This window comes from Elgaria multicarinata, chromosome 3 (genome assembly GCF_023053635.1).
Source record: "Elgaria multicarinata webbii isolate HBS135686 ecotype San Diego chromosome 3, rElgMul1.1.pri, whole genome shotgun sequence".
NCBI classification, from domain to species: domain Eukaryota; kingdom Metazoa; phylum Chordata; class Lepidosauria; order Squamata; family Anguidae; genus Elgaria; species Elgaria multicarinata.
The window spans coordinates 131,367,202-131,384,599 of NC_086173.1; the positions used below are offsets into that span (position 1 = coordinate 131,367,202).

Genomic DNA, 17,398 nt, shown 5'->3' on the forward strand with positions numbered 1-17,398 from the left:
GAGGGTTGGAGAACCTCTATATTTAGTTTTTCTTCTTTTCTGCTTCCCCTCCTTTTCTGTCCAATTGTCTTTGCTTTGGGGCCTATTTTCTGTCCTGTGTGTGAGTGTGTGCACGTGAGAGAGAAAGAAATGGTGTGTGCATATGCGTTTGCCCTGCCTGCTGCTGGCATGCTGCCCCTGGAAGATTTCCTGTGAGCGAATGTAGCCCTTTGGTTGAAAAAGGATCCCTACCTGTGACTTACTAGCATCGTTGGCTAATTTCGTTATGCTCTAATCGTTTCTAATTCTGTTTTTATTTGAGTGCTGTGAAATTATTTGGGAATTCTAATTCTTGATTTTTTTTATTTTTAAAAAATCAGATTTCTATTGGTTTGGATGCTGAGATGTCATGTGTGTGTGTAGAAAGGCATTTCTGCTTGATCAAGGCAACCTTGCCAAATTCCCTCAATTTCCCCATCCTGCTTCAGCTCCCTCAGATTTTAATGGGGTTCTTCAACCGGGTCTTTGTGGGTGAGGGGAGTCCAGAAAGTTATGATGGTGGGTGAGGAGCCAGGAAAGCCCCCATCCTACAAGTGGAGTTCTGCTCTTTTATCTCTGAATCCAAGCCGTAAGATAGTTTCTTGTGAGGAGGTCTAGCTAAATATCCCTTATAGTGGATTTACATGCATCCCACACAATTCTGTATTCCATGCCATCTGAATGTATTTAGAGCAGGAGTATATAACCTGAGGCCCTCCAGATGTTTTAGGCTACAAGTCCAGGAATCCCATGCTAGCTACGGCTGATGGGAGTTGTAGTCCGAAACAACTGGAGGACGCCAGATTGCCTGAAGGAAAGGGGAAGGAGGGGGCGATTCTGTACACCCTCAAAATCTGCTTTGGAGGATTGGGGAACTCTTCAGAGCTGTTCCTGGAAGAGCATGGGGAGGGGTGCAGAGAGGAGGAGGAGGAGAAAGTCATGTTGCACAAGCGGACGTATGTTCACATGCTGTTGGAGTTTGCCTGTCCTGTTAGCTTGGAATTAAATGTCAAAGCACATATACATACACACACCACACATCAAGGAAGAATATTTGCAGATTGTTTTTTCAGTGGAAAAACTTGATCATTATTAGTGTGACATACTCCATTGAAATAACTAGCTCTGGCAACCTCTTCTTTAGCATCTGCATATTAATCTGCATATTAAATAAATTTGTAAAGGTTTTTCCAGATGCATGGTTCAGTACATACACACATACCAAAGTCATGGATTCCCATGTTACAGGTTTAATCGAAGTGTGCCTCCCATTAATAGCTTTTATCTCAAACAAGTTAAAATTGACCTGCAATTTAAGTATTGCTATGCCTTTTGGTTTTAGGAATAAGCTACACATATTTTTCCGGGTTCTGTATTCTTAAAGTAATTGATATGCTGTTCATATAGATATTTTTTTTATTAAAAGGAATAAGAGGAAGAAGTATTTGAGCTTCCTCTTTTTTCAAGCAATTGACTATTTTTATGCATCAGACAACTATTCAAACCATTTACATTCAAAGAAATATACCTGCACTTATATTAAAAGGAACAATCTTTATTCAAGCTAGATTTCAAAGTAGTTGATAACTGCAGATATCTCTGTTGGTGAGAGTGGGATAAGTCTTGAAGGGATTTCTTTAAAACCAAAAAAGTTGCATTAATAATCCATCAAAGATTTTTTTTTTACCTTATGGAATTGCCTGCAAATCTCACTTGCTGATCTCTAGTGTGCTCAGATGTGCCTTTATATAATGCACCTCTACTTCACTTGATCTGGAGCAGATGATGACCTACGTTTAACATTTTCATTGCTACTGAACGAAAATGAGTGCCTTACTTTCTATAGAACATTGGAATAGTTATAGCTTTTCTCTCAGTGTGTGGTGCAAGTTTATAGTAAGCCATAAGGAAATTGCTGTTCTGAATAGAAACAGGCAAGGAGGTGCTGCAGAAGCTAACTTAACAGAGGAGGGGTTCTAGGACTTAAAAAAAAAAAAGTTTCGTCAATACCACCCTTGTTAGTTCAAGGTATGCAGTTTTTAGTGTGGCTATGGGTATGGTGTGTTAAAATAACCTTTTTGTTTTTAGTTTCCTTTACAGAAGATGAGAAAGAACAGCTAAGAAAATTCACTAACAAAACTTTCCTGCTTGATAAAAGAACCTGTCATCAAGTATATCTCAGCTTGGTTGATATACTTCTGGCATATTGCTATGAAGTCTATGCCACTGAAGGAGAAAAGAACGTGAGTTCTCGTTCTCTCTCTCCCCCCGCCCCCTGCCCCTGCCCCACACATATACATTTTCCCACATGCAACTTTAGTTAAGTGGCTCCAACAGTATGGCTAAAAGGAATTTGTCTGTCATCTGGGAGACATGGCCTTTATTAATATTCCAGTATTAAAAAACAGAATCAAAATGTTCTATTACCAAGGGCACAATCCTATGCATGTTTAGACTGGGAAATGCTGGGAGTTGTAGGACTTTTTTTCTGTCTAAACATGATAGGATTGCATCCTAAGTTAGTTTGAAATTAACAATCCAACGTGGGGTTGGGGGGCTATTGCTGTTTTTGACTGCTGGCCCAAGAGCTATGCGCAGGTGAGGAAAAGAAGCCACGACGATTTCTTTCCCCCCCCACCCCCATCATCATCTGAACCTGGCCATTGTACAAGTTGGTTTCTACACCTTCTTTTGTGAACTCTGTGTAATAGTACCTTCAAAGAATTCCCTTCAGTCAGTTTTTTCTCCATGGTTGGGTTGGGTTGGGCTTTCACTCCGTGAAAAGAAAAAGTTTAGAAGAAAGAAAGAGATCGAAGGGACAAACAATTAGGTGAATATTTCAAACTTCAGAGTATGAGACAGTTATTCTGAAGGTGAGGGGTGTGGAAGGAATTGAAATTGTTTGGTGCCAGAAAATTTTAGGAACACCTAGGATTCTTCTAGCCTTGAAATTTGTTACTAGACAAACAATACCTTTTTTTTCCCCCTCCAAACCGTTTTGGCCTTGGACATTTCTACAATATAGAGAACAAAGGAAATGGCTAGGCAATATGTTCAATATAATTTTCAGTTTATTTCAGTCTGTGCTTCATTATATATCAGGCTTTAATAAATCAACATTGCATATCTTGCAGTTTTCATTTACTTCTATGAGAATAGTCTCTTTTTTTAATAAACATGGTGTTATGTTCTAATCTAGTCTCTCCCCCCCCTTTTTTTTAATAAACAAGGTTGAGTCACCGTGGAATATACGGAAATTGAGTTCAACTTTGTGTTGGCTGGAGGTAAGATAAATGTATAACTATTCATAGGGCAATATATGTTAAATTTATAGGCATATCTGATAAAGCATTAGTATTATACTTGAACTGAATGTGGAACAGAATTGGAATTTTACAGGCAATTCTTTAGACTTAGTCTTTCTTACACATTACTGTTGAAATAGATTTGTTTTGTTCTCCTTTATAATCATATTCCTTTTTAAAAAATGTTCCACACAGAGTTTTACTAGCTTTTCGGAAGTCCTGATATCCTTCGGAAGAAGAGTTCTATGCTATCCGCTCTACAGACACTTCAGTTTAGTGACTCGGGCTTTAAGTGACACAAGTATGATACTACAACTAGGTAAAATATTTAAGATTTGATATATGGTTTGAGTTGCATGCATGCTTTCTTCATACTCTGACTGCTTCAAAGGGGTTGAGTATTTGTTTATGGTTGAATAAATTTGTTTACAAGAGCATAATTTTAGATAATGATACTACTACAGATCTAGTAAAACAGAAACCTTTGGTACCATGATGACTTGGGTGCATTGGGGAGAATGAAGTGTGTTTGTAAAAGAATGGAGCTGAAGTATTGTAGGACAAAGTATTCTAGGTTGACACCTGGAGCTTTGAGATTCACGTTGAAAAAGCATACATTTTGTGAGGAGCAGACATTCTTTGGGTTTACTTGAAAATACACAGCTTAGGCTGTGCTATGAAATGAGTTGCTCCCCAATCACTCCCTCATTTTTTTGACAAAGACATGGGGACACACATGGATCTGATGTGGTATGGGGGACTTGATCCTTGGATAAATAGTGCCTGGCTGAGTAGTACCTTTGGTGTCTGTCGTAGTCAGTTTTGCAATGCTACCCAGAAGATTTATGGGGCCTGGGGCAGGTGCGATGTCCATCGAGAATGACGTTCTCAAAGCATTGATCTCTCAGCTACTGTGTTACAATTTGCATCAAGCCAAAGTTCAAGAAGCCACATTCTCAGCAGTAGCACTATGCAACACATTAGAACTATAGCAAGGTCTTCTTATACTATTTTTTGTTTCATTCCTTATTTTAGAATATTCATTTTTTTGTTAAAAATAATAAAAGTTTTAAATAAAATGGTATCCAGCTGACCTCTTATAGCTCACAGTTTTATTTTATTATTAATATTTATATAGTGCTTACAGCAGTTACAGTATTTGAAGTGGTAAGTGCTCGGTAACGTTGCTTCAAACAAAGCTGTGTTCTGCTGCTTTTTACCTAGCACAAATGACATAGTGGAAATTGAAAAAGAAACATACTTCAAAGCTAATTGAAGGAAGATCATTTTTGTAGTTAATACCAGAACAACCTGTAGAACCTTGAAAGAAAGGCCTCCTTAGCTCCCTGCAGACAATACATTACAAAACACAAGCATTGAGCTCAGCTTGCCACCCACCCACCCAGCTCGGCACCCTGGATGTGACTGCCCAGCTCACCCACCCCTACGGTGGGGGAAGTCAGTATTTCAGAGTGGTTAACAGGGACTGACAACTGTTAGAAAACTATGCCGTTGCTGAGTTGTCCCAGCCTTCCCGCGGGAGACCTTCATTGATTCTCATCCTTGCACTGCTGTGCACATGTTCTCAGAACTTTCTTTCAATCTTGATCTTTTAAACAAGAAAGCTGATCATTAGAATAGTGTGAGAAACTGTACTTTCAGGCTGATTGGCCCCGCAGAATAAGGGTAGCTGAGCGGATAGGCTCACTTCAGAGCTTAAAGGTGCTGCTTCAGATGCTGTCCAAGTTCAGATGGCTGAAGGTGAATCTTGAATGTTGCTATAGCCATGACCTTTAGCTCCCTTGCCCATAAGTTCTATCAACCTTTAGAGGATTTATTTCCCAGTAAGCAAGCTTAGATACTTTAGGTCCCCAGAACACTACTTCTTCGCTGTCTTCCTCCCCACCTGACTTTTCAGCAGAGTTGATCGCATTTTCAGAGGGTATAACAGTCCATGGCTTGTTAGTTTACAGCAAAACACCAACCAAGTCTGCAGATCCAGAAGGACAAGGGATAATGCATACAGCAAACTTAAGAAAATGGGCATTGAGACAGCGAGGGACACACAGTGAATTGAAATGGGATGTGTGCTACTCTGCGTGTTTTCTAAGGATAAGCTGGTGGGGGATAAAAACTTACCGTGCAAGTAGTAGGGGTTTTTGAGCCTTTGTGGTAAGCATGAAAACACAGTGGGCTCGCAGATGAGGGATGGAGGGAACCGCCCTTCCTCTACCTGCCTGCTTGGTAAAAGGACGGTTGCTTTTCTAAATAGTAGACTCTTAGCTGACTGGGTTTTTGTGTTTTTAAATTTAAAAAAACCTTTCAGGCTAGTAAGACCTTTTTTTTTTTTTGGTGCCTTGTATAAATACGCACAGAATCAAAGTGACTCAGACCATTTGACTATCAGTTTCTAGTAATGTAAGGGAGGGGTTTGACAGGCTTAGGCTGCAATCCTATACATCCTTACCCCCATTGAAGTCTGTGGGATTTACTTCTGAATAGACATATATAAGGTTGCAGTGTTAGTGTATCTGTAACAGCCATTGAGCAAAGCGTTCTGTTGGTAGAAAGACAATATGACTGCATCCCTTAGGGTTGCCCTATTTCTCCAGTCACTAATAATGTTAAGCATTGTGAAAAGTCAAATGGAACTGGTTTAGTTTCTTTCTGCACTGGCAAATGCTTTCCTTTAGTTGTGTAAAGTTACCTAGGAAACCATTGTAAGGGGAAATGTGATTGGCTCAGTTGGATGATTGTTGGGAGTTGTGGGTGGAATTTAAATAACTTAAGGTCCTCTTGATCATATAGTTGACAAAAATGAGTTCTTAACCACGTCCACTTATATTATTTCATTAGAGAAAGCGAGAGCACAGAGCATGATTATGGTTTTCCAGATGCTTTGGGGGAAGTTAATGACATATTATTGAACTAAATAAGTGGAAAAATAGTCCTAATAACGGAGTATATTAAAATAATTACTATGAATAGAATATTATGAGTAAAAGCATTGAAAATGTCAGTATTTGTGCATTGAAAGCTTGTGCCTATAAGTATAGGCTGTAATCCTTCCCACATTTATCTACAGTTGGAGCAATAAGCAATTGAGTCTTTTTAAAAACTTTTTAAAAACTTTCTTTTCATCAACCCCCTCATAACCGTCTGGATTGTACTAATTTTTTCATAATAAAATTGATAAACTCCCATTTTCCTCTCCAAACAGAGATGCTCAAAGTGACTAACAAAAACATATGTTAGATCTAGTGAAGGTAGTCAGTGACAATAGTAGCTACTTATAACAGGTGTCCACAATTTTGACTGACCAAAGAATCTAGTCAGAATTTGAAGGGGTGGGTAGGTTGTTCTTGTTTTGCTAGTGAATGGATCTAGCCAGGCACCAGTGGGAATAGTGTTTGTTTGCAGCAAAGGCTGCAAGCAAACTTACGCAGCTGTAAGTTACGCAGCTGGAAACATTATACTTGCCCTGTTGAGTGAAGTCATGTATGTTGGGATCTCTAGGCGTAGCCCTGCTATGATGCACCCCTCTTGCTCTTTAAGGGAGGGGTTTGTTCACTCCATTTTCCTGGGGGCGGGGGCTTCTCCCTACAGTGCAGGACTAGGAAGGCCTATATCTCGGCTTCCTATTCTATTTATTTTATTTATTACATTTTTATACCGCCCAATAGCCAAAGCTCTCTGGGCGGTTCACAAAAACTCCTAGTCTCCCCTGGCTTCATACTGTATGGTTAGTGAAGTCTGCCCCTAGTGGCTCAAGGTGTACTGCAGCCTTCAACCACACTGACACATTTTAATTAATTAAAATGCTCTAATTAATGTGTTTTAAAAACAAAATAACCCAAGGTGTGCAACCCTAGGGTCTTACTAGTATGCATGCCAAATTTCAGGTCTCTTGGTGTCACAGTCTTGGAGCTAGGGTGGTGCAGATGGACAGGTACACATCCTCTTATTATTTAAGATTTATGTATAAATTTGTGATGCTTCTTTGGGTCCAGATAAAGCCTTAAAGGTGACTTCCCCACACTGAGCTTTAGAGGCTCTCAAAAGAAGCAAGATTTCTCACTGCTGTTGAAGTACATCTGAAATCTGGGGTAAAATTGGAGGCATTCCCAACCATCTCTCGCTAGACTAAAAGATGAGCCTTTAACATTCTAAAAAGGGTATTACCCCTAGATGGTGTCTAATAGGAGAGGGAATCCGTTTCGAAAATGTAAGTTTAAGGAAACTAGGGTTGTCTGCTGCAGAAAAATCCAGCCATGCATCACCGCGACAGACCTGGGTTTGCCTGGCATTCGTGAGATGAGCCACACGACAGTTCCCGAAATCTGGGAACTTTACTGGGGGTTGTGCAGAATTGTAGGTCAATTGGTGCAAAATTGCAGCTATTAATAGTTTGATTTGTGCAAATTGCTTCTTCCAGCAAGAGCATCTGCTGCATCATTGTCCTTTCCATGAACTGAAGCAGCTCTTCTGTTTGTGGAAGGGCAAGCCCTAGATCCAGCCATATGTGTTTCTTCCCCCCACTCCACCTACTTTGTTCCTAATTCTCTAAAACAGCGTTGAACAACACGTGGTTTGTGGGCCACATGCGTCCCCCCAGCCTTAAGTACTATCCCTGCTGCCCCCCAAATTTGCTGTTGTACTGGCTACAGCAGCTGCCAATTGACAGTTTGCCACTGAATTTGAGTGGAAATTCAACAGTGGCCTAAGAAGGCTGCATTTATCTTTGAAATGATGGACTAGAGTCTAGCATTTCGGCCTCAGTTCTTCAGGTTTAAGTCCGCAGCCATGTAGACTAGAACATTTTTTGATAAATATAATTGAATTCTAGAGTTCTTGAGATCAGAAGTAGATCTTTCCAGCCACAGTGAGATTGCATGGGAGCCAGGAAAAATAAGTTGCGTTTCAGCATTGAAAGAAGCTGCTTAGGAATTCTATAGAAACTATGTTCTTGGGTGGTTCAATGAAAAGCTTTGACTGGCAACTGTTGTCTATCTGTGCTTGGTCTTAGGATGGATATTTGAATTAGGTGATTTGTGGGGAGCATTCTTTCTCAATATTGATAGTAGATAATATTCTGTGACTTTTCAGGCTGGGTGGCAAACTGGGTGTGAAAACCGTGTATAAATGGTCGTAGATTTGTCTTTCATAGCAGGTAGTAGCTCTTGTGCCAGATGTCTAAACTGCTATTTAAACTTAGAGTTTAAAAAAGTTTCCCTGTTGCTAGGGGAACTCTGCAAATAAACCCAGTTCTCTAAACATATGCAAGCCTCCATAAGGCTTGTTCATAAGGCTTTTGTCTTATGAACAAAATATGTTTGTGTATTAAGGCTTTATTTTCTTTGATCAGAAGGCTGTTGAAATATTAACACTTTCCTCACCATGTCCCGTTAGATTTAATTTTAAAATATACCATATACAAACTCAGCTGAATTTGATAACCATTTGATTAATGAGTTAGTAGTGTATTAAATATTAAAATGGCTCTTGACATAATTAGTAAATTAGGAGGAGTGGTGTAAAAATAGATTAATCACAAATAGCTCAGATGCAGATGTAAATGTTGCTTTTGTTCTTCTGTGAGCTGTGCAGATAAATATGTTTTCAGTCACTGGAGGAAGAAAGTGTTTTAATTTTATCATATCTTGTGTGTGAGAGGATTGTGTTTGACCTGTTTGTGTGATAAAAGTAGGAGAGGTGTCTGCTGTTACTTCTGTGTGCTCATTTATTTATTTATTTTATTTAAAACATTTATATCTCGCCCTATATCAATAAGATCTCAGGGCGGTCACTTCCCTATACTCCTTTGTCTGTTTAAGCAATAGTCCTAAGCAAATTTACTTGGAAGCAAATCCCATTTACTTTGAGAGTGCTTATTCACTGGAAGTACTTACTTTGTGGTACCAATCCTAGTTCACTGGACTTTTGTGATAGTCTTACAGATATTTGGTACCGTTGTGAGGACTACAATATATAACATTTGGGATTTCAACTTTGCTAACAGCCACCTATCAGCAGCATCTTACCTTTCCTGAGCATTCTCCTGTTGGTTCAAACCCATGATAGGAGATGAAACATACCCCACCTTTGAATGGCACTCTATTTACCTGGCAATCCAAGGCATTGTTGACTCACTCCTTGAAACACACTGATGTAAAACATTACTCTCTATGAGGCTATTAAGCTTTTGTTCCAAAATATTTTTTAGAATACCTCCTATTTTGTTCCAAAATATTTTTAGAATATCTTTAGAATATACTCCTAGGTAGGTATTTAGTAAATTCACCCTCTCAAGTTCCAGTCCTTATGGTTCCAGTACCATCCATACACAAAGGGGATCTGTCACCAGACTTGGGTGTGTGTGTGTCTTTGGTACTTTGTAGAAGTATCAAAAATATTAAGGGAAAGCCCTGAAAAAGGGTGGGGTGGAAGAACTCAAAACAGCTCAATGAGAACCTAGCATGCTCAGTGAGCATGGTATGCAGATCAGTGTTTGGATTACATGAAAAAACAGGTTTCAGGTGCATGGCAAGAATGAAATATCCTGGAAAAGGGCATGGATCCTTGAACAAGAAATCTCCACACTGTGGTATTTTGTTGCAGGTCCCACTTTCTATTATAAGTTGAATTCTCTTTTTCTGCCAGATACTATGACCGTCAACTCTTTTTGTGCAGTGTAAAAGGAAAAAAAACCCTGTTCCTCTCCTCTTTACCTTGGATTCTGAAGTTGTGGCGGAAGGGCGGAAGGAATTAGCAACTTAATGCAGCCGAAATCCATGGCCTCTTTCCATCCACCCATCTACTCTCTTCTTCCTTTTCTGTCTTTTCCAGCTACCATACCTTGCCCTTGAAACAAATGTAGTGCCATAGCAGCCCTGGAATTTTTGTATAGTGTAAGTAGCAGTCCATGGTGAGCAAGCATAAACAAAATATATGCAATTATTTAGGTGTTTTATGACACCTTTTCCCTTGGGAGTGTTAAGTCCTCCCTGCAACATAGACCTGATTCAGACCAAGGAGCCCAAATCTGCTTCTTCTTAGATGTATGGCAGGATTTTAAAAATTGCATTTAAAAAATAGCATGCTTAACACAGCATGTAGTTTCACATAATGCTTGTGTCCCAAATCTAGCTCAAGTCAGCTGTAACTGTGTGTGTTCTATCAGTTTGAATAGAATTTAATCCTGACAGTTTGTATCTGGTTTGGGGTCTGTGCCTGGAGCAATTGGAACTAGTCTTGACGTCTCCAGGCATAGTGTGAAGGCACAAGATGGACAATCTTGCTGAAGCTGAGCAGATCTGGGTCTTGTCATTGTCTGGATACCCAATTTACATTGTCTTGAATTCCATCAATGGAAGAACAACTATAAATAAATCTCATTGTTAAAAAGATTCTTGTACAAATGCTAAACAAGTTGGCCATGCTAGACCTTGTTTTAGAATACCATTGTTTGAATACTTTTGTAACATTTTCTCAAGTTCTGGTAAGTGTTGCTTCCGACATCTGTTTGGACATGTCTCTGAAAAACTCTTAACTTTAAGCAGCGTTCCTAATCAAGAAGAACGCCTGTGATTTAAACAATGATATTCTCACTTGATGTTTGTAGGTTAACTTTGATTTTCACAGTTCCCAGCCATGTCCCAGCCATTAACTTTAGGATGGAGAGGAGAGTATATAATTCGATGCAAAACAAAGTCTTTGACCTGGTTTGCATGTAATGACGGCAAATTATGACTTAATTAATAACCTACAATTAGTAGTTAGGTTAGCTGTGGTTTGTTTAACCCATGATCAAGCTATAGTGTCAAGATTCGTGCATCATGAAGCAACCCCCAGTCAACCCAATCGGGTTGAATATTCAAAAAGGCTACAGAACACGCTTGGCATCTGCCATGGCAAATGTTGGGCTAATTAACCCACAATTTGCTACTGTTACATATAAGCAGTCCTTTTGTTAATGTATACTTCAGTTTTCTCTCCCCCCTCCACCATTTCACACTGATTTGCATCCTGAAAGTGCAACAGTTAGCAATGAGTACTGGATTTTGTTTTATAAAACAAATCTGTTTCTGCACAGCAGGGGGAGTTTCAAGTTGAATATTTGGAATTTTTGACTTGCTTCTTATGTGTTACTCATACTCCATGTGCTTGGGCATGGAATAATTTGGGAGAGCAAGTCCCAGCATCTTCAAAAGCTGTCATCTCCTTTTTACATTCAAGTTCTGATATGTACGTTTTGACATATATCCATGTGTTCTCCCTGACCCATGAACACTTCATGATATGGTATTTGAACTCTTAACATTGCTTCATGGATAGGAAAAGTGGAACAGAAAATCTCAAATAATGGTAGGGAAGGGAGCTGAAGCTTTCCAGTGCAGAGATCTTACTCTTCAACAATCTGTTTAGGACTAGTCTCATTCACTTTGAAAGCTCATTTCATTTTTCTACCAATGGCAGTCTGAGATGTCACGGTGACGGTAATAGCAGCTATCGGACACATTGCAAGAGCTCGTCTTGTTACTTTATGGGAAATTGTGTATTTCTTTAATATCTAAATATCTAAGCAGAAACGGTTTAGGTATCAAATCCAAAATAGATGTAAGTGGAATGTTGCTAAGGAAGTGAAACAAAGTTTGACTTCAGAAGTGTAAAGCTCTCAAAAATGGGGGACTTGGTTAAAAGGGAGATTACATCTCTGCAAGATGTTCGGAGGCTATTTAGAACCACAGTAGTAAAGTCGGGGCGTGGGGAGGGGGATAAAAGTCAAGTTGTCATTGCTGTTGTTAAACAGTTGGAAGTCAGAAATTCTTGCTGATTTTCTGCAGACACCTGGTATCTAGTGCTCTGACTACTAGAAATGTTTAAAGGGGGGGAGTGTTCAAACATTTCTAGTCAGTTCCAGCACGGAGGAATAGTTACGTTGTTGTTGTTGTTGTTGTTGTTGTTGTTGTTGTTGAATAAACTGCATACTAATTAGTTGCTATAACTATAGAAGCACATTAATATATAATTAGAGTGCTGATTCTTAAGACAGTTGCAGAGACCAGATAGTTACTTAGCAATGTAAACCACTTGGAAATCTTGAGATGTACAGAAGCAGCTTAAATTAAACTAATAAGTAAGCATAACATTTGGAGTAAAGGTCATTCAGATAGATCTGACCTTTCCAGTGACTTTCTAGTCCCTGGCACCAGTATCAATCCATAATATAAATACATATGCTATCGTGCTGTACATTGACTGACAAAGATGTTTTCCCTACAGTTCTTTCTTTACAAACAACAGCACCTTGCTTATAAGAGGGGCATAATTTCAGTTTTCGCAGATTTCATTTTAAATTAGGCTGCTTTTTTAACACTTAAAAAATATAAACTGATTTGAAAGGTTATTTAAAAATCTGATTTTAAACTTTTTTAAAAGTTAAAGCTGTGAACATAGCAGTCCCTGTTTCAAATCTCTCTCCTGTGGATGAGAGGCCCATGTCTTGCCTAAAGCAGACTACAGAGTTCGTGAGATAGATGAGATTTGAAACAGGGACTGCTTTGCACACAGCTTCAAAGCCTTTGCCATTATTCCACTGCAGCATTTGCATATTTTTCCTGGCTATGCTCTGGGCTGGAAGATGCTACAGATTGAGATGGAGAAAGATTGTCACTTGATATTTAGAAGTCAATGGTTACTTGATATTCTTGCCAAGCCCCTTAAAGAATTATCTTTACCGCATTTTGAGTAAGGCAACAGCATTAAGTCCACTGTGCTGTTTTCTCCAGAAAATGTTACACTGATATTTTCAAAGCGGGAGGAGAGATCCCCACCCCCGGTGTGATATAAAATTGAACAGCTTCAATAGAGCCTTCAGCTGAGGTCAGGAGGGGAGAATCGTCATTTCAGTACCTAGCAAAACATTGCCAGTTACATTCAAACACTAAAGTTCCACAGTTCTTTAATTTTGACACATGTGGCGATTTTTCTCAGATTTTCATCTACCATTGATCTAATATTTGCCAGGAACTGGAGAAATAATAATGGCATTTGTGGTTGATCTGGCAACTAACAGCATGTTACTAATAAAGTATTCTACCAATTTCCCATTCAATTTTTCAAGTAGGAAATTTACAGCAGGATGAACTATTTAATGTGATTACATTTTCCTATCTCTTACAGGTAAAAGTGCAGTTCTGAAGTGTCTGTTAGATATTCACAAGATTTTTCGTGAAAATGATCCTGCATATATTCTTAATGACCTTTACATCACAGATTACTGCATTTGGATTCAAAAGGCCAAGTAAGTTTTAAATCTGTAATTCACTTGATGAATCATTTTGGCATGTTTGACCTGATATCCTTGTAGAAAATCATTACAGTCACCTAAAAATATCCACCTGGCCTAAGATCTTAAATAGAAACTTTTATCACCCATTCCTTCCTGCAACTGCCACTCATGGTATTCCCGAAAGGCAAAAGCAGGAACTCAAGAAACCAATCCCTGTCATTTATGTAAAAATCAAACCAACAATACACTTTAATATACTTGACTTTTGCAGACACCACTGGTATCATGTTGAAAGTTTACCTATCTTGTGAGAACTTGTAATTTTGAAAATAAGGGAAATGGCTAAACCATGTTAAAGTAAAAATGTCTAAATCACAGCACAACACACATTCATTCAGCTAAGGAGCCATATTGGCAGCTGTTCATATTCTGCACCAAAGAACTTCAATTTCTGTCAAAGCAGGTTACTCCTATGAAGCTGTATGCAAATGTCTTTATTCTGCATAAAGGGACGTAAGCTGTAGGCATTTACTTGGAATCAAAAACATGCTTTGCTTACAAATTTGGAAACAAAGAGTATTGAGGCAGGAGGGAAAGTTATATCCCTATCCATGAATAGCAGGACTGGGGAACTTTCTTCAGTAGAGGACTACATTCCCTCAAGGAAAGAGGTCAGGGGCACCATACTGTGTAAATGGAGCCAATGAAAATGTACGTGTGTGTGTGTGTGTGTACGTGTATCACTCACATCAACCACATTTGGCTTCTATGATATGTGGAGAGAAGGGCCCTCCCCTCTTTTTCACCATGCATCCCAGAAGCCAAGTGATTTGGCCATGGAGAAAGGGATCACTCCTTTTCTTCATGTCCAGATTGCTTGGCTTTCATGCTGCGCCATGAGGAAGAGAGCCATCTTCCACTGTACTGAAATGCAGCTCCCTCTTTCTTGCTCCTCAGGAAATTGGAGCTAGGGGATGGCCATTGTGGGGAAATCCAGGCATTTTGGGGTTGTTGGATCTTGCCGGAGCCCCCAGCTCAGTGAGCCAAGCTTTGGGCTTTTTTTCTGAAATATGGGAACTTAATTGGGTTTTTTTAAAAAAAGCCATTTCCCCACATCTGGGCACCATTTGTGCAAACTGCACTTATTATTTACTTAGCTTGCAAACATTTTAGCTGTAAATTCTGCAGATTTGCATAATTTGTACAATAATAATAATAATAATAATAATAATAATAATAATAATAATGTATTTGTTACCCGCCTCTCCCTCTGGATCGAGGTGGGTTACAACACAAATGCAAACCCCATAAAATACATATGATTGATTAAACATATAAAATTAATACGTTATTAAAAGCAGCACATTATTAAAAGGCATCTTAAAATTCAGCTGGGTAGGCCTGCTGGAAGAGATCAGTCTTTACGGCTTTTTTAAATTCCAGAAGACTGTTAAGTTGACGAATCTCTCCCAGCAGGCCATTCCACAATCTGGGAGCAGCAGAAGAGAAGGTCTTCTGGGTAATGATTGTCAGCCTTGTTTTTGTTGACTGGAGTAAATTCTTCCCAGAGGACCTGAGTGTGTGGGGCAGATTGTAAGGGAGAAGGTGATCCCACAGGTAGCCTGGACCCAAACCATGTAGGGCTTTAAAGGTAATAACCAACACCTTATACTTCGCCAGGAAACTAATTGGCAGCCAGTGAAGTGATTTTAAAGTTGGTGTAATATGGTTCCCCTCCCCTAGGTGTACCAGTTACCAACCTGGCTGCCATATTTTAAACTAGTTGAAGTTTCCGGACTAGGCAAAAAGGTAACCCTGAGTAGAGTGCATTGCAGAAGTTGAGCCTCGAAGTTACCAGTGTGTGCACTACCGTCTTTAGGTTTTCTAACTCTAGGAAGGGGCGCAGCTGGTGTATCAGCCGAAGCTGATAATAATGGGGCCTGGCATTATACAGCTTAAACAAGCCACCATGGCTTGTTATTTAAGCCAGGGTGATTGTGCGAACCTGGTCACTGTCTTTATGATTTTAAATAGCTCTAGATGCATGAAGTCTTGAATCATTCACATTGAGAACTCTGAATTGAAAGATATTACATTTGCATTGAAAGCTATTCTATTTGCATGCCCTGTGCCAGATTACTCATGACATTTTATATGTATTGAATCATACAATATTAACATCCCTAGCAATACTTAAGTATTTATCTATGAGTAAAGTGGATATACAGGACTGCTGTGCAAATAGTTTTACCCTCCCATGAAGCTGCTTATGAGGCATATGAATAAGGAAAAGAAATGTTTAGGTTTGAAAAATTGTGTAAGTATTATACGGTGTTTGAAATATTTGTTTTTATGTCAATCTTTAAGTGATGTTTTAGCGCAAACTCTGCATTTTTACCTGTTGAAACCTCTGCTTGCAAATTTTACATAATTCGTTCTATAACAATTGGAGTTAACGTACATGAGATATTCAGATAGAATTATGTACCGTAGTTTCATTGAAACAAGTAAATTGTTGTTACCAGCTTCAGAAGAAGCCTGGATATTAAACCAGTGTTTTAAGTTGGTTTAATATCCTGGTTTGTTCTAAAGCTGGTAACAACAATTTTGTTAATTTTGTTGTTAATTTTGTTCATCAATTTTGATGAAATGGGAAATTATGGTTAATTGGGTGCTTCCTGACATCTTTTTCAGTTTGCCTAAAAGGGGGAACAAAGCAGCTGCATGTATGCCCAAAGTCTTGTTCATATCTTTGCTTATTAAGCTGCAATATTGATTGTCTGAACCAGACCTCTATGTATGCATTAAGCTGAGAGCTATTTATTTTTGCTCTCAGGAATGCGAAGAAATGTGTGTTTGATATTAGACTAATAATACTCAAAGCGTAGGTGTGGAACAAGGTTGGCAGACGTCAGGCTTGTGGGATCTACCTTGGTTTTTTACTAGAATGCTGAGATCCACCAGCACCAAGATCCAATCTTTTGTTTGCAAAAGACATACTTGGAATTAAAGAATTCTGAGCCTGGGAATTTGTTCTGAGTAACAGAATGAATTGCACTCCTGGATAACCTCAAGCTTCCTTAATTTCAACAGTATCGTTGAGGGTGGGGGTAATTTTATTGCTGTTGATAAACAATTGAGAATTGTTGCTCTACCAGTAGATCCAGATCTTCCTTCTGCCTCCACCCGATGTAGAATGTAGTCTTAATTTGCATATAATTTCTGAAGCCAACACACTTCCTCTTGGATGTATATAGTGGACAACTTAATTAGCAAACTGAAGAAAAGCAGCATGAATGGAACTAACCATTTTGTAAAACAGATTTTCCAACAAGAATTTTTTTGGGGGGAAGAGCTGCATCACTCCTCCTGTCAGTGAATATAAAATCTAGCAAACCAGTCATTGAAACAAGCTATCATCGTCAGATAACTAAAAACATGGGCCATCTGTAAGTGACTGATGTATTAACATACTTAGTGCAAGAATGTATGTTAGGCACCAGTAAAGCAGAACTTACTTTCTCTGCAAAGAGGGCAATTAAGCTATCTCACTATCATAAAGACATGGTAGAATTGTTGCCTCCCATTAGAGAAGTCTGAGAGATGAGCGACTTGAAAATCTCCTGTTGCTACTGTTCTCTTCTAATACGTATTGCATCAGGTTGTTAATGGCATGCTTAATAGAATCATATTTGCCTGCTGTTCAGGGCCTTCACTTCTTTCACTATATACAAAGGGGAATGGACTTCTTATTTCAGAAGAGGGGATCTTGGCAGGTACAGCT

General features: G+C 39.0%; 1 protein-coding gene across 1 annotated transcript in view; it reads left to right on the forward strand.

The window, feature by feature from the left end:
• Window positions 1–17,398, forward strand: part of SHQ1 (SHQ1, H/ACA ribonucleoprotein assembly factor) — a 92,850-nt gene that overhangs the window by 29,682 nt on the left and 45,770 nt on the right. The window contains exons 8-11 of the mRNA XM_063121918.1: window positions 2,107–2,261; window positions 3,249–3,302; window positions 3,519–3,642; window positions 13,506–13,626. Coding sequence (XP_062977988.1) covers window positions 2,107–2,261; window positions 3,249–3,302; window positions 3,519–3,642; window positions 13,506–13,626 — 454 coding nt within the window. The remainder of the gene's footprint in view (window positions 1–2,106; window positions 2,262–3,248; window positions 3,303–3,518; window positions 3,643–13,505; window positions 13,627–17,398) is intronic.